The following is a 16,054-nucleotide window of genomic DNA, read 5'->3' as shown; positions in this document are numbered from 1 at the left end:
ACCAATTAACAAGACTCACTCATCACCTGGAGTTTCAAATCAGCTTCCTAAGGACTCTTTGTGAATTAATATCAAATAACATGTGACATTTGAAAAATAGTTCCAATGTTAAGATTAAAAACAATGCAAGTTATAAAAATAAACTATTAAAATTTAGAGGTTATTAAAATAATATATATAAAAGAATTGTTATATTTGTCTAAATATATATCTTTTTTATTCTACCTTCTTCATTATGTTATTATAAGTATAATGGAATGGTATCACTTGGATTAGAATGAATATATTTTCCAGGATTATATTTACACTATTGTTCTGTACATACTATTATTTTGAACCACATTTTTCAATGTTTTATGTCCTGATAATACATCCTTAATATTTAATTTATTGAAAGCATATAAATGAATAAATAATAGACATTTAGGAGAAACAGATCATGAAATCTGTTTCCCCCTTTGCAGTAAAATGAATAAATGTACCAAAATTAATAAATTTTGGTAGATAAGCACTAACTTGATTCAAGTAATTTGATTTTCAAAATCTTTACTTCAAACTAATATTTTAATGCCTGCTTTATTCTTTATGGTTTGGCTATCTGGAGTGCTCCAAGAATCAAAGCTACATCAAGCAGGAGAAAGTTACTGAAAACCAGAATTAATTGGTTTTGAATAACAATTATATTCCTAAATCACATTTCTCTTTTATTATTACAGTTTTGGACAAGTCATTAGCAATTTTTGATAAAAGCTTCCTCACTTAAAATGTGCATACTAAATTATTTCATACATTTCAATTAAAATTAAATGAGACACAGGATTATTTAACAAAATCTCAAATCCTTGAAATAAGAGTTATTGTCAGTATCATATATTCTAGTCTATTACTTAAATGTCTCCATGCACAGAAATTTCTATACTCTTTACATATATTATGTTTCTAATAATCCAACAAAACAAATTCAAGAGTGCAGTCTGTGATATCAGAAGGCTACATCTTCTCCAGCTTTCATGACCTATAGGCTGAAGATAATGTCCAAAGTCATGATTTTCTCTAAAGTTCTGTTCCTCAGTTATGAGAAGATGAAAACAATACAAACTGACATGGTATGAAGTTTGTGTTTTGATAAATAATTTAACACACAATGTGTTAAAACAGTTTCTGTTAATTAGAAATATCCAAGGAATGTTGGATACTTCTAATCTGCCTGCAAAGCAAAAGACCCAGGTTTAATCCCCCAGTCACCAAGATCCCCTGGAGAAGTGAACGGCTACCCACTCCAGTATTCTTGCTGGAGAATTCTATGGACAGAGGAGCCTGGTGGGCTACAGTCCATGGGGTCGCAAACAGCTGGACACGACTGAGTGACTAACACTCTCAAAAAGCTTTCACTTTCAAGGAATGTTAGTGCTGGAATTAGAGTTTAAAAAGGTGATTCCCCCACAACACCTACAAAACCATGAATGTAATTTCTTCAAACACTGTCAGAGGGATTATTAAGGAATAGTAACCTTGAATGTTTTTCCTCTTAGTGAATTATGTTCCAGGATCTTGGAGATTCCAACAGCTCAAAGTTTCAGGTCTCTGAGTTCATTCTGATGGGATTCCCAGGCATTCACAGCTGGCAGCACTGGCTCTCCCTGCCCCTGGCTCTGCTCTACCTCTTAGCTCTCAGTGCAAACATCCTTATCTTGATCGTCATCAATCAGGAGGCAACATTGCACCAGCCTATGTATTATTTCCTGGGCATCCTGGCTGTGGTTGACATGGGCCTTGCTACTACCATCATGCCCAAGATTTTGACCATCTTGTGGTTCAGTGCAAAGACCATCAGTCTCCCTGAGTGCTTTGTACAGATGTATGCCATACATAGTTTTGTAGGAATGGAATCAGGCATTTTTGTCTGCATGGCTATAGATAGGTATGTGGCAATTTGTCAACCACTATGTTATTCATCAATAATCACTGGATCTTTTGTGGTCAAAGCTACTGTGTTCATGGCACTCAGAAACAGCCTGACTACCATCCCAATTCCTGTGTTGGCAGCTCAGAGACACTATTGCTCAAAAAACCAAATTGAGCACTGTCTGTGCTCTAATCTTGGAGTAACTAGTCTATCCTGTGATGACAGGACAATCAACAGTGTTTACCAGCTACTTTTGGCATGGATACTCATGGGGAGTGACTTGGGTTTGATTCTTGTATCCTATGCTTTGATACTTCAATCTGTACTGAAACTGAACTCAACGGAGGCTACATCCAAGGCCCTGAGTACCTGCACTTCCCACCTCATCCTAATCCTGTTTTTCTACACAGTCATTATTGTCATTTCTATCACCCATAACACAACAATGATGTTTCCCCTCATCCCAGTTCTACTCAATGTACTCCACAATGTCGTTCCTCCTGCCCTCAATCCTATGGTCTATGCATTCAAGAACAAGGAGCTCAGACAGGGCTTATGTAAGCTCCTTAAGCTGGACTTCAAAGGCAATTAACTTGGAGAGGATGCTCAACTTTGTAATTTCCCTATGTATATATGCATTATATTCTTCAAAGATTATAGATAAAGAAGAACTAAGAAACACTAACATTTTTCAGTTAGTTTAAGGAACCAGTGGCAATTAATGAAACCCTCAAAATGAGGATGAAATAATCTTGTTTTTCAATAAATTTCTTCATCAAATGAGTAACATAATGATGTTGATTGTCTCAAGGAATCCACAGAAAGACAATAGAATACATATTCCATTTTTGTCTCCAGTTTCTCTAAATAGAACTTCCAAACAATGTTTAATAGAGATGGTTAAAAGAGATATCTGCCATTTTCTTCCTTTTTAATGAGAATATTTAATCCATATATATTTTATTTAATTACTGCTGCTGCTGCTGCTGCTGCTGCTGCTAAGTCACTTCAGTCGTGTCCCACTCTGTGCAACCCCATAGACAGCAGCCCACCAGGTTCCTCCGTCCCTGGGATTCTCCAGGCAAGAATACTGGAGCGGGTTACCATTTCCTTCTCCATATTTAATTACTGATAGCATATAACTGCTCCATGACAAAACTAGACAGCATATTAAAAAGCAAAGACATCATTTTGATGACAAAGGCCCTTACAGTCAAAGTTACGGTTTCTCTAGTAGTCACTTATGGACAGGAAAGTTGGACCATAAAGAAGGCTGGTCCTAAAGCTGAAGCTCCAATCCTTTGGCCACCTGCTGCCTAGAGCTGACTAATTCGAAAAGACGCTGATGCTGGGAAAGAATAAGCGCAGGAGGAGAAGGGTGTGACAGAGGAAGAATGATTAAATGGCATCCCCAACTCAATAGACATGGGTCTAGGCAAGCTCTGAGATACAGTGAAGTACAGGGAAGCCTGGCATCTGCAGTTCAAGGGTCTCAAAGAGTCAGACATGATTTAGCAACTGAGCAGCAACAACTGCTCCAGATATTTGTGCTTCTTTCTGAGGTGTTTTACCATTTTTAAATGGTTGAAGAACTTGAGTAGACACTTCTCTAAAGAAGATATGAGATGCCAGCAAATATATGAAAATATTTCAATATCATTAAATTAAAATCAAAACAACAATTATCACAATAAGTTTAGGATAATTAATGTATACCCTAAATGATTACTATTTTGTTTTAAATTTAGCAGATGTTGGCAATATTTTGAAACATGGCATTATTATATGTTGATAGAGAGTATGTAAAAATCACACAGAAGCTGTGGAAAAAAGTTTAGTAATGACTCAATTTAAAAGTAGTTACCATATGACTCAAAATTTAACTCTTAAGCATATAATCAGACAACTTAACACAGCTGCAGCAAAAATTTTATGTAGAAATGTTCATAGTATCATTGTTAATCAAAAAGTGGAAAGAAGTCAAATGCTGTTAAATGTCAGTTGTTTAATAGCTAAACAATATTAAGCATATCCATTTCAGGAATTATTATTCATCCATAAAAAGGATGAAGTTCTGATACATGTTCTTGCATAAATAAAATTTGAAAAAAGCATGCTAAATAAGAAAGACAGACACTAAAGGCTATAAGTTTCATGCTTTCAATTACATCAAATCTCCAGAAGAGAGAATCCATTGAACCAAAAAAAAAAAATAGCCCTTGGTAAGAAGAGAAGTGACAAATTAATAAGCAGTTACTGATTAATGCTACAGATATTTCTTTTGAGGTAATGGAAATGTTTTGAAATAGTATTGCGCTGAAGGTTGCGCAGCACTTTGAATGTACCAAAAGGTACTCAGTTTTGCATTTTTGAGTGCTATTTTATGGCATGTGAATTTCACTTAAAGAAATAGGAATGTGTGTGTGATTAAAACCTCTGAACATCCTTACAAGGGAAGGAAGAGAATTCTTTAATAAACATTAAAATCTCTAATATTTGTCAAAATTAGATTGTGTTGATTCTCACTCCTCCATATATATTCCTCATGTGCAAGCACACAGATTAGATATATACAGATTAATTTATTCTCCATGTGTTATCTTCTAGGTGGTGAGAATAAAAACTTTCACTGTTTCTTCTCCAATAGGGGTTAGCTTAATTCCCAAATCAGTACCTGTATCTCAAGTGTTTTGCAATATTCCCTAGGATACATAACACATCTTAAAAATATTCAGTCCTATAGTTCAAATGTCAAGAGATTTAGTAGTTGAGGACTTTGAATGTACATGTATTGTACATTCTTGATTTTTTTAAACCAATATCCTGAACACCTGGACCAGATTGCATTCAACTCACTGTTTGGCTCTCCAGAAACTAAGATTAAAGGATATACAAATGTGGGAGTAGAGGCAGAATATTTTTTAATTCTCTAGGCAGTAAAAAATGTCAAGAGTTTTTGGATTTATAATAACTAATTATTACATATTTATCCACACAACTTCAGGTATGATTCCATCTACCAGTTTGAAGGCTGAAATGTTAAGAAAGACTGGACTTTCATGGGAAAATATTTACTTCTCCTGTTCTCAGATTACAATACAGTGCATTTTTCCATGTTTATTATGAATATCTCGTTATTTTTCTAAGCAAATGGTAATCTTTTTTGGCTCTGTTGTGCTAATATCAAGAAAGAAGCACAGCCATTTAATGAAGAATGAGGAAACAGCAAGAGAATAACTCTTGATCATAGTCACAGGGCTCTTGTAATTTACCTACTCTCCCATTGATCTCAGATTAAGAATCTAATTTACATACTTTATTTCTAGAGATACTTATTTGTGGCTGAATTTTATTAACTTTATGTAGGAAAATCTACTGGGAGGAGGAATAAACAACCATATTAGAAAAAGAACATGGAATGTAAAATTGAGGACTGATTAGTGAGGAAACAAACATTTCTATGGAGTTTAGAAACAAGAAGAGGCAACAGGTGGTATGATAATTGTACTTATAAATAAGTGACCATATTCTTGTGTTAATGTCACAACTTCAACACACTTGTCTCCCACAGAACAACAAGAGCCCATTTTCCTTACAGAAAACTTAAGTTATAATGTATTGAAATCATTTTAAATTTGTTTTGGAAAGTCTAATGTAATTATGGTCAGTACTACAATATTTGGTTTAAGCTTGGCTTGTTAACTGAGAGTATTGCAAATGTATTGCAAATGGACGTAGATTTCTCATGTAACAAGAAAACCAGCTTTAATAATCAACACTAGAACTTTCAAAAGGGAACAAGAAGGACATAAATAGGATATTTATTTCATTTTTAGGAACTAGATCCTTAGAAATAGAGCACAAATGACATCAGAGATATATTTGCTATCCTTAGTGAATTTTTTTTTTTTAATCAGTGCTTTTTCTGGGCTTCCCTGGTGGCTCAGACAGTAAAGAATCCGCCTGCAATGCAGGAGACCAGGGTTCAATCCCTGGGTTGGGAAGATTCCCCTGGAGAAGGGAATGGCTATCCACTCCAGTATTCTTGTCTGGAGAATTCCACGGACAGAGAAGGCTGGCTTTCTCTACCTGTATTTCACGGACACAAAGAGATAAAAGTTGACAGTTCAAATATATTGAGAGGAAGAAGCAAGTAAGATCCTAGTTTTTCAGCAACTTTGAAAATCTGTCTACACTAGTCAGTAATACACTTCAAATTCTTTCTTATTCAACAGTAATAATTATATATGTGTGCAAATATACCTACACACATATATGAATTGTTACAGTTTTGTTTCTTATTGAAAAATGCAAAAGAAACATGAAAAGTATAATAGTATACAAACATTAGAAAAATATTTACGAGCTTGACAAGAAAGAAACCCGATGACAGTTTTGATTTGTAAGAAACACATTCTCTAGTATATTGTAAACTCATATTATTTGTCAATAACACAAATTCCCCAATTTTGAAATTTCTTCCACATATTAATAAACTAGATAATTTCAATACATTTTATAATTTTGCTTGTGGACAACCATATGAACATGGAAATGAAACAATGTGATATGCTGAGGATTAACTGCTATGTGTAAACATGTCATCTATTGCTTTACTAAGGTGATCTTCACCCATCATTTACTTGTTTGGGTGTCTATTTCCTCCCTTTTTGGGGGGGAGTATGTGTTTGGTGTGTTAGTGTAATTTTTGTTTCCAAAAAACTTTGTACATTTTCAGTTTACTTCACACTCTTTTTGTCATTTATATATATGCTTACTTACAGATATGTATTTTATTGCTTAAGCATTTGCATATAATCAATGTGAAATAAGGCCAACTAGCAGTATTGTTTTACTGATCAAAATTTATTTCCATACCTAAACAGTTTGTTTTGATTGCTGCCTCATATTTTCCTTGCATTTTTGAAACTGCTTTTATTATATATACTTTATATTAGGGAATTGCTTTGAGAATTTAAATTTTTCTGTTGATTTGAAGGAAATATTATAGTTCTATTTTTTCTGAAGTTTCCTTTATACTTTTGAAAAGGCAGCAATTACTGGAGTGGCTTGTCATTCCCTTCTCTAGGGGATCTTCCTGATCTGGGGAATTGAACTCAGGTCTCTCACATTGCTGGCAAATTTTTTACTATCTGAGCCACCAGGGAAGCCCAGAGGTGGCCAGGAGGTAAGCCATTTAAGTCACTCAGTTGTGTCCAACTCTTTGTGACCCCATGGACTGTGTAGCCTGTCAGGCTTCTCTGTCTATGATTTGGTTCAAGACATAATCCACCCACTCCCGCTATGTAACAACAACCATAGCTCCTCATAACAATTTGGGTCAACTTTTTCTACCACTAAAGTTACTCCTTTCTCTTCTTCCTAGTCTAAGGGCATGGTGAGCCACAAATGATCAAGAAGCAGCCATAGTTTTAGGACTGCATCTCTAGTAGAAGAGGCCCCCTCCCCTTCTACAAGGACCTATTACCAGTACAGATTAAATTAAGGGGTGGGGGAATGGGTTACAGAGAATGATAATAATAAAGGCTACTCCTCTTTTCACTCATTGGCTTCTGAATGCTGAGGCCTCTAACTTTGACCATTGCATTGAATAAGAGAGATAGAGACAGAGAGCGAGAAAGAGAGAATTTGCAATGACTACATTTAACAAGTGATGTATAAACTGCAAAAAAATAGAAAATTCAATAGAAAAATTGACAGAAGTCTTACACACTTCACAAAAGAGATAAATAGGAAATGTTCACATGAAATATTATGCAGTATCAGTCAATAAGGAAAAGCAACTTGAAACCACAATGTGATATCTTTAGTAAACAAAATATTTAAAATGAGAAAAACTGACAATATTAATTCTTAGCACATTATGAAGCAACTAAAACTTTTAAGATAAGCATATACATATTCATCCTAAAGGAAATCAGTCTTGAATATTCATTGGAAGGACTGATGCTGAAGCTGAAACTCCAAAATTTGGCCACCTGATACGAAGAACTGACTCATTTGAAAAGACCCTGATGCTGGAAAAGATTGAAGGTGGGAGGAGAAGGGGATGACAGAGGATGAGATGGTTGGATGGCATCACTGACTCAATGGACATGAGTTTGAGTAGGCTCTGGGAGTTGGTGATGGACAGGGAAGCCCGGCGTGCTGCAGTCCATGGAGTCACAAAAAGTCGACATGACAGAGCAACTGAAATGAACTGAACACGTGTTCCATGATCCACAAGTTGCAATCTGGATATATTCCCAAAAGATGTGGTACTTATGTCTATCAAACTATATGTACATAAATGTTTAAGATATTGTCAATAATGTTCCCACATTGAAAACGATGTCCATAAAATGACAGAATGAAAACATGTATCTATGTGCAGATAGATAATACAAAGATATAACTTATATTTGTGTCTGATATATATAAACTTTTACATGAATCTAGTGTATAAGATTTATATATTTATTATTTCATATTACATTTAGGCTTCCCAGGTGGTACTAGTGGTAAAGAACTCTCCCTGCCAACGCAAGAGACATAAGAGATGTGGTTTGATCCCTAGCCCCTGAGAGAAATGACAATTCTCTCCAGTATTCTTCCCTGGAAAATTCAATGGACAGAGGAGCCTGGTGGGCTACAGTCCATAGGGTCGCAAAGGGTTGGACATAACTGAGCAAATGAGCACACACATATAGGTATAAGATTTATATATTTATTATTTTATATTATATTTGTTAAACATATATTAATACAAAGCATCATAATACTACACAGGAATAAAAACATAAAGTGCTGCTTTACAAAGCAATATAAATGAATCTTACAAAGTTATTTGTGAGTGAAAGAAGCTAGATATCAAAGCACATCCTGTGTTATTTCTATTAAATAAAGTTTACAAATATACAAGGAAATCTGTGATGCTGAGGTTGAAATTGTGGTTATCTTTGGAGACCAAGTGAAATACACTAGGTTAGTGAGAATATTCTATACTTGGGTCTGGGTGTTGATAACATAGGTATAACTAAGATTTTTGCACTGTACTCCATAAGATATATCCCAATTTCAAGAAGAAAAACAAAAAAGGAAGACCTTATGGAAATGGTTGCTATTAGAGCTGAATTTATTTTCAACATATTACATAAATGATTCTCAAAATACATATTTTGTAAAAATTAGTATATTTTTCAAAAACTATTAAGAAATCATATTATTTTACATCTCACAAGTTTTCCTGATTTAAGAGACAACAGCTAGATTCTATCTGCCTCTGCATGCAGTCTGTTGAAACATGGTATTTTGTTTAATATTTACAAAGAAAATATGACCTCATATAGAATACATAGTTGGAAGAGAGAGGAGTTGAGCCTTTAATAACTTTTCAATTAATTGTGGGTATTTTTCTTTGATACTACATCCAAAATGAACAATAGATATTCTCCTGAAGATTAGTTGTAAAATCTGAAATCATGTCAATAAGCTGTTGGTACTCTGTTGCATTAAAACCCACTGGTCCATCTTTCACTGAAATTAATTTGCTACAAAATGCATCATTTTGCAACATCAAAATTTGTCATTTGGAAATATTGGCTCACTGTGCTATGCAGATCTTCCAAATGTGACATACTTAGTTTTTACAGCAATAATCTCACATCATATGAACTCTAGAAAATCCCTTTGTACATTAGTAAGAGAATGAAACTGAAAAAGACAAAAAATGCCCTAATATTTCTATGAAAATTGTTGTGACTTCACACATTTTCCCAAATGGTCTTGAGGTTCCCAGGGCTCCATGGACAATACCTCAATGTAGGTTGCATTAGAAACTCCTGAGGTAGAAGGTGAGAAGCAAGGTAGATGACTGATTATCGGTGAACCAAGAAAAATAAATTATTGAATTGGGAATTACAGTGGAGAGGTTATATCCAAGATGTTTTTACAGAATTGGTAGTTGTGAGCATTACTTATGTAGTTTCCATTGGCATTATAGATAAGTCATTTTATTTAATAGAGAAAAAGCCTCAATATCAGTAAAGGAAAAAGAAATCCATATTCTGAAACAACATAGCTGTTTTGAGATGTATGTTGCATGCAAAAAGCTAAGCTATAGATTACACATTTATTTCTTCAGTAAATTGGCCTACATGCTTTTTACAATATGATGTTTAATAAGTGCCATTTTTTTAAAAATCAGTGACTGCCATTTTGCCTGTATATTATCAGCGTAATTCATAAACTGAATTTTAACTTCAATGACTGCCTAGCCTGGAAAATGTCCTTAAAAGCCATTTAATTTCTTATCCATAAGGACGATTACATGGAGAAGGAAATGGCAACCCACTCCAGTATGCTTGTCTGGGAAATCCCATGGACAGAAGAGCCTGGCAGACTACAGTCCATGGGGTTGCAAGAGAGTTGGACATGACTTAACAATTGAACAACAAAGGAAGATTATAATCACAGACAAGACACTTAACTCTCAAAAGATTAAGAAAATATCCTACATGAATACATTAAGAGGAAAGTTGTGATGAACCAATATCAATGACTTGGTCCAAACTAGTGATAGAGGGAAAAAATATGGAGTCACTGGAATATAAATCCAGAATTATCTGTAACTTTTCCCACTATAGTTGCAAAACATAGATCATAGAAAAGACATGATATCACACGTGAGTTTCTTCTTTGTTGTTTTTCATTCATCTTTATTCTATCTCATTTCAATTGTCCTGAGTACTTACACCTTTCTGACCCTGGAAGAGCTTTATGACATTGTCTCAAATGTGTTTTGTCTTCACCCCATAAACAGGCTTTGAGAGTTGGGGGAAGAAGAAGATAAAGATTAGCCACAATGATGTGAAGAGAAGAGGGAATAGTGTGTCCTCCAAAATGGTGGGTAAAGAAAGTGAAGAATGCTGGAATATAAGTGACAATAATGGCAGATATATGGGCAGTGCAGGTGCTGAAGGCTTTCTGCCGAGCATCTGCTGAGGAGAGACTGACCACTGCCCGAAGGATCATAGTGTATGATACAGATATACAGCAGATATCAAACACTCCAATCAGGAGGGCAACCATCAGACCATAGATGACATTGACCTTGATACTGGCACAGGATAATTTCACTACTGACATGTGGTCACAATATGTATGGGAGATAATATTGCTTTGGCAGAAGGGCAAACGCTTAACCAAGAAAGGAAAAGGAATCATCAGCAATGCACCCCTCAGGAAGGTGACAAGTCCAGCTTTGGCAATGATAGAGTTAGTGAGGGTGGTAGCATAGCGCAATGGGTAGCAAATGGCCACATAGCGGTCCAGAGCCATGAGCATGAGCACACCAGACTCCACACCTGTGAACCCATGGACAAAGAACATCTGGACTAAACAAGCATTGAAGTTAATTTCCTTGAGATTGAGCCAGAAGATGCAGAGTGCATTGGGTAGCGTAGTGGTACAGGTAAAGAGATCAACGAGGGAGAGCATTGCCAGAAAAAAATACATAGGATGATGTAAGGACTCCTCATGATGAATGAGATACACAAGGCCAAGGTTTCCCAGAAGAGAGATGATATACATTGTGCAGAATGGGAGGGAGATCCATACATGTACTCTTTCCAGACCAGGAATTCCATTAAGAACAAAATATTTGGGGGGCACACATGAATTGTTGGAAACCAGCATAACTAATTCAATAGAGACTCTATTTTTCTCCATCCATAAGTTTGTACCCTAGGAGAAGAAACCAAAAACAAAAAAAAAATAAAAATTTAGTTTAGATCATTCTTGAGAATGCAGACTTCAGTTTGGCATAAAATTACATTTATAACAGTACCAACAATTTTGAATAATAGTGATTATGAAAATGCAGTTTATTGAATAAATAAATATTAAAGAATATTTTTAAAGTTTTGTAAACAATATAAATGTAATTTTAGAGCCACAATTGCACATTGCAAATTTGTTCTATCAGCAAATAAAAGAAGATACTGAGGTAGAGAAAGATTGAATAATGCTGCTGCTGCTGCTGCTGCTAAGTTGCTTCAGTTGTGTCCGACTCTGTGCGACCCCATAGACGGCAGCCCACCAGGCTCCCCCGTCCCTGGGATTCTTCAGGCAAGAGCACTGGAGTGGGTTGCCATTTCCTTCTCCAATGCACGAAAGGGGAAAGTGAAAGTGAAGTCGCTCAGTCGCGTCCAACTCTCAGCAACCCCATGGACTGCAGCCTACCAGGCTCCTCCATCCATGGGATTTTCCAGGCAAGAGTACTGCAGTGGGTTGCCATTGCCTTCTCCAGAATAATGTTGACTATCAAGCAAAACTAGATTCATAACCTCAGGTGTAACCAACATAAAGATAATTTTCAGACAAGTAATGTATAAGCAGTCTATGTCACAATTCATGAGTATCCCTTCTAAATGCATAGTAGATATTTCCATCTTAAATTTCCACAGTCAGTTTAAGTTCTTCATGTTCAAGACTAAGTCATTTCAGCCTCTATCCAATGGCAAAATAAGCTCCACTACTGAGTTCTGATTTTTAGATAATGATGTCATCACCTAACACATGATCTACCAACATCTTTGTGACCTCCTCAAGTGTGCCTCTTGGATATATATTTTCCTTATAACTCAAAGTATCTTAGTTCTTACTCTGTCCAGGTCATCTCAGCACATATGTTATCTGTATTCTATCCTTAGACAGGGGAAAAGCTGTATTTTTAATCCAGAAATAATTTTAATATCAGTCCTTCCTTCCTATTACCACTCTTTGCTATCTTTTAAAGACCACCAGCTACATCCACTCATTTATTTGCTTAGCCTTTAGTATTTTTCAAACCAAATATGTTCTGTAGCATACTTTTGAAGACATTTTAATCCTACTTGGTAATCTTCAAAGTCTCCTTATCAATTTCAATATAGAGCTCAAATTTCTTGGCATATCATTAAATAAAGTAAACTTTAGTTTTTATCTTCTCTTTCCCATGTTATTTGTTTCCATTCCTTAAGCACCCAAGAGTATCCTCATTTGGATGATGTATTATATGATCACTGTATCCCTTAACTTAGCATTTCATGCTTAAACTTTATTGACCACTCACAAATTTCAACTATAGCAGATACCTGTAGCCTCTGTTGACTTTGTTCAGTTTATTTCCCTTATTTGAAAACCTATCCACCATAGGTAATTTGGTTACAAATACTATTCAGACTTACCCTAAACCTCTCCCACTTCCTTATTTTTGCCTGCGATTCTGGGAAAGTATTAAGGAGACAGAATAGAGAAAAGTATTGGAAGTACAATGACTAAATCACAGGAAGAGAGATCCACCTTAAGTGTATTTTTATTCTTGCACTGAGCTTTTCCCAATGAAAGAGGCAATGTAGTACACAGTACTACAAAAAGCATATCACATTGTGTTGTGCTATACAATACCACCTCACCTTCCCTCCTTGATGATAATACATTCCATTACCTGATCCAGAAGGCTAAGCCAGCAGGACTTGATGGAAAGTACAGGGACTAATGTTATTGCTGCTTCTGTTCCCTCATCCTGCACTAGACAGCCACTTGTTGAAAATAGCATGCAGCACCCATTGCTGCCTCTGGCTATTTAAAATGGAAAACAGGCATATTTAGATTATTGTCTGACCTCAGTGCCCATCCCCTCAAAATCAGGATGAATCAGGTACTGCTTAGGACCTAAGAAGGCATGTTTTTTCAGTTTTTAAAAAACCTTTATGCTGTTTCTCTAGAGATGGCCCAGGACAGCAATTTTTAGGAATTTAGATTCTGAGACACAGACTAAAATTCTGTCAGGCATATGAAGAATCCTTTCCATGATCCTTTGGAGAGGAATGTCAGGAAAAAGCTGGATTCAGCAAAGAGAGTTCTAGGTTCTCTGAGATAGTTTCACTTTTTGTTATTGCTATTCTAAATATTTTTCTTGAAATATCAAACTTACTTTTTTAGTGATACACAATGCTATCATTGACACTGAATATTTCAAGTGTATGGACTCTAAATTAAATTAAACACTTCCATTTGTTAATTTTTTTTAGAAATTCCATTAAGCATCCACCAAGTGCTAGGCAATGCACCCTTCAGCATTTAGCATAAGGGTCTTCTGTGCCTCCTCTGGCTATTTTAGGTTTACCTTGTGCATAAATAGCCAGTTTGCATACCAACTCAAGTATTTATCCATGTCTACAGAAACAAGAAGCAGCAGTACTATTTACGTATTTAAATATATTTACTTTTTTATTATTTAAATTCTTCTTTGAATTTAATTAGATTCCTTTAGTGAGTGCAGTGATAGCCACTCTATCTAACCAAGATACAATATCTTTAAAATTTGCTAAAAGATACAGAATTTTGTGCTCTCTATACTAAATACTGATGAAACACAGCCCCTTCTTTCTTTATTCAAAACAGATTCTTTACTTGAAAGTCACCCTTCTTTCTCTCTGCTACCCTCACATTTTCCTCCTTTTTTCAAGATGATGATAACCTGCAGACCTGTACCAGAAGTTCTTTTATGTTTATCATATCCCTTTACTGACCTGTGTGCTGTTTTAATACATGGGCCAAATCTACTACCTATTTTACCCATGACTGAGGATAGTACCTGGATTTAAAAAAAGAAGCAAATTGGAATCAGATGGGATGACTGCAAGTTGTATGACTGAACTGAAGAAAAGAAAGGTGGTGGGGAAGCTTGAGCTAGTGACTTCAAGGGAAAGGTATGTACCTATTTATCTTTTCTGATATAAGTCATCTTAAAGTTATTAGTGCCTAATTCTCTGTCTCTGCCATTATGCTATAGTTTATAAATGTGAATAATAATAATAAAGAATTCTCTCTAAAGGTTTTGAAAGAGTCTAGTCTTTCTCCTGCCCACAAAAGAGCGCACATTCCTTGTTAATACTATCTCTCCTTTGAAGGTGGATTATGTTCTTCCTCAATTTTCCCTGACCAAGAAATAACCAAATAACCTACTCTGTAGGGCAAAGCCCTCTATGCTTGTGATGACACAGTAGAATGAAACAAGACAGCGTTTTGTCATAAGCCTAGAATCCAAGTAACTGAAAGGCATTACCTTACCCACACGGTAGATCCAGACTAAAAGGAATGTGAAAGGTGCTCATGCCAGGTAGAGGGCTCAGGAATGTACATGATGGTAGCACCCTGGTTTCACCTTCTAGACCACGGATCTGAAGCTCTTAGTCTAGCAGACTTCCCACGGGAAACAGGTTTAATTTCACATCCTTAGGACTCCCAAGTCTCAATGTGAAACAGGGCTTAAATCCCCAAAGGCCATAGAACCCTAAGGGAGGGCATGATACAAAGCTTCAGATATTTGGAAAAAATAAACCCCATTGAGCTGGTTCCAGAATGAGAGAAGTCCAGAAAGTAATTCCTATTGCACAAATATCCAGCGTTTAGGATTACAAGTTGGAAATTCTTACCTAAGGCAATTAAAAATAAATCAAAATATATATGTGTGATTTTATAATGTGCTTTGTTGTTTTTATTCTGAATTCTAAAATATTATACTCAATTAAAAAAGAGAAAAATGCAGCAATAAAAACATTTTTAAATAGCACATACTACCAACAGTAAGAAAATGCATGCTATTAGGATTTTGTGTCTCGTTATCTTCATGTACATGTAATTTAAAAAAAATATCAGGATCACGGGTATTTTTCATTGATTGCTTCAATTTAGATATACTCACAACAGAATATTTTTCTGCCATGAGAAAGAAAGAAATCTTGTCACTTGTGACAAGATGCATGAATCTTGAAGGCATTATGCTAGATGAGATTAGTTAGATACAGAAAGATAATCACTACTTGGTATTACTTACCTGTGACATCAGAAAAAGCCAGATTCATGAAAACTGATAGTAGAATGGTGGTTACCAGAGTTTGGGACATGGGGGATTTGGGTTAATGTTGTTCAAGAGTATGAACTTGGAACCAACAGATAAATAAATCCTGGAGTTTTAATAATACATGTCACATATTTTCAACTTATACAATGCCTTATGCCACTTATATCTCAGAAAAATAATTTTTTAAAGGACAAGTAAATTCTCAGTGACTTACACGCTAATTTAAATAAGTTAACTCA

General features: G+C 35.4%; 2 protein-coding genes across 2 annotated transcripts; one reads left to right on the top strand and one right to left on the bottom strand.

Moving 5' to 3' along the window:
* Positions 1 to 1,538: 1,538 nt before the first annotated feature.
* Positions 1,539 to 2,498, top strand: LOC145525261 (olfactory receptor 56B2-like). Its single transcript, XM_081538066.1, has one exon. It carries the CDS (start codon positions 1,539 to 1,541, stop codon positions 2,496 to 2,498), a length of 960 nt encoding a protein of 319 aa, XP_081394192.1.
* An 8,197-nt stretch (positions 2,499 to 10,695) lies between these two features.
* Positions 10,696 to 11,602, bottom strand: LOC145527213 (olfactory receptor 52N5-like). Its single transcript, XM_081544819.1, is given in 2 exon segments — positions 10,696 to 10,726; positions 10,728 to 11,602. Coding segments are annotated over 2 exon segments (906 nt in total).
* Positions 11,603 to 16,054: the final 4,452 nt, after the last annotated feature.

The sequence above is a fragment of the Giraffa tippelskirchi genome, chromosome 11 (assembly GCF_054371585.1).
Source record: "Giraffa tippelskirchi isolate mGirTip1 chromosome 11, T2T-mGirTip1v1.2.pri, whole genome shotgun sequence".
Classification (NCBI taxonomy): Eukaryota; Metazoa; Chordata; class Mammalia; order Artiodactyla; family Giraffidae; genus Giraffa; species Giraffa tippelskirchi.
This window is presented reverse-complemented; position numbering and strand designations above follow the sequence as displayed.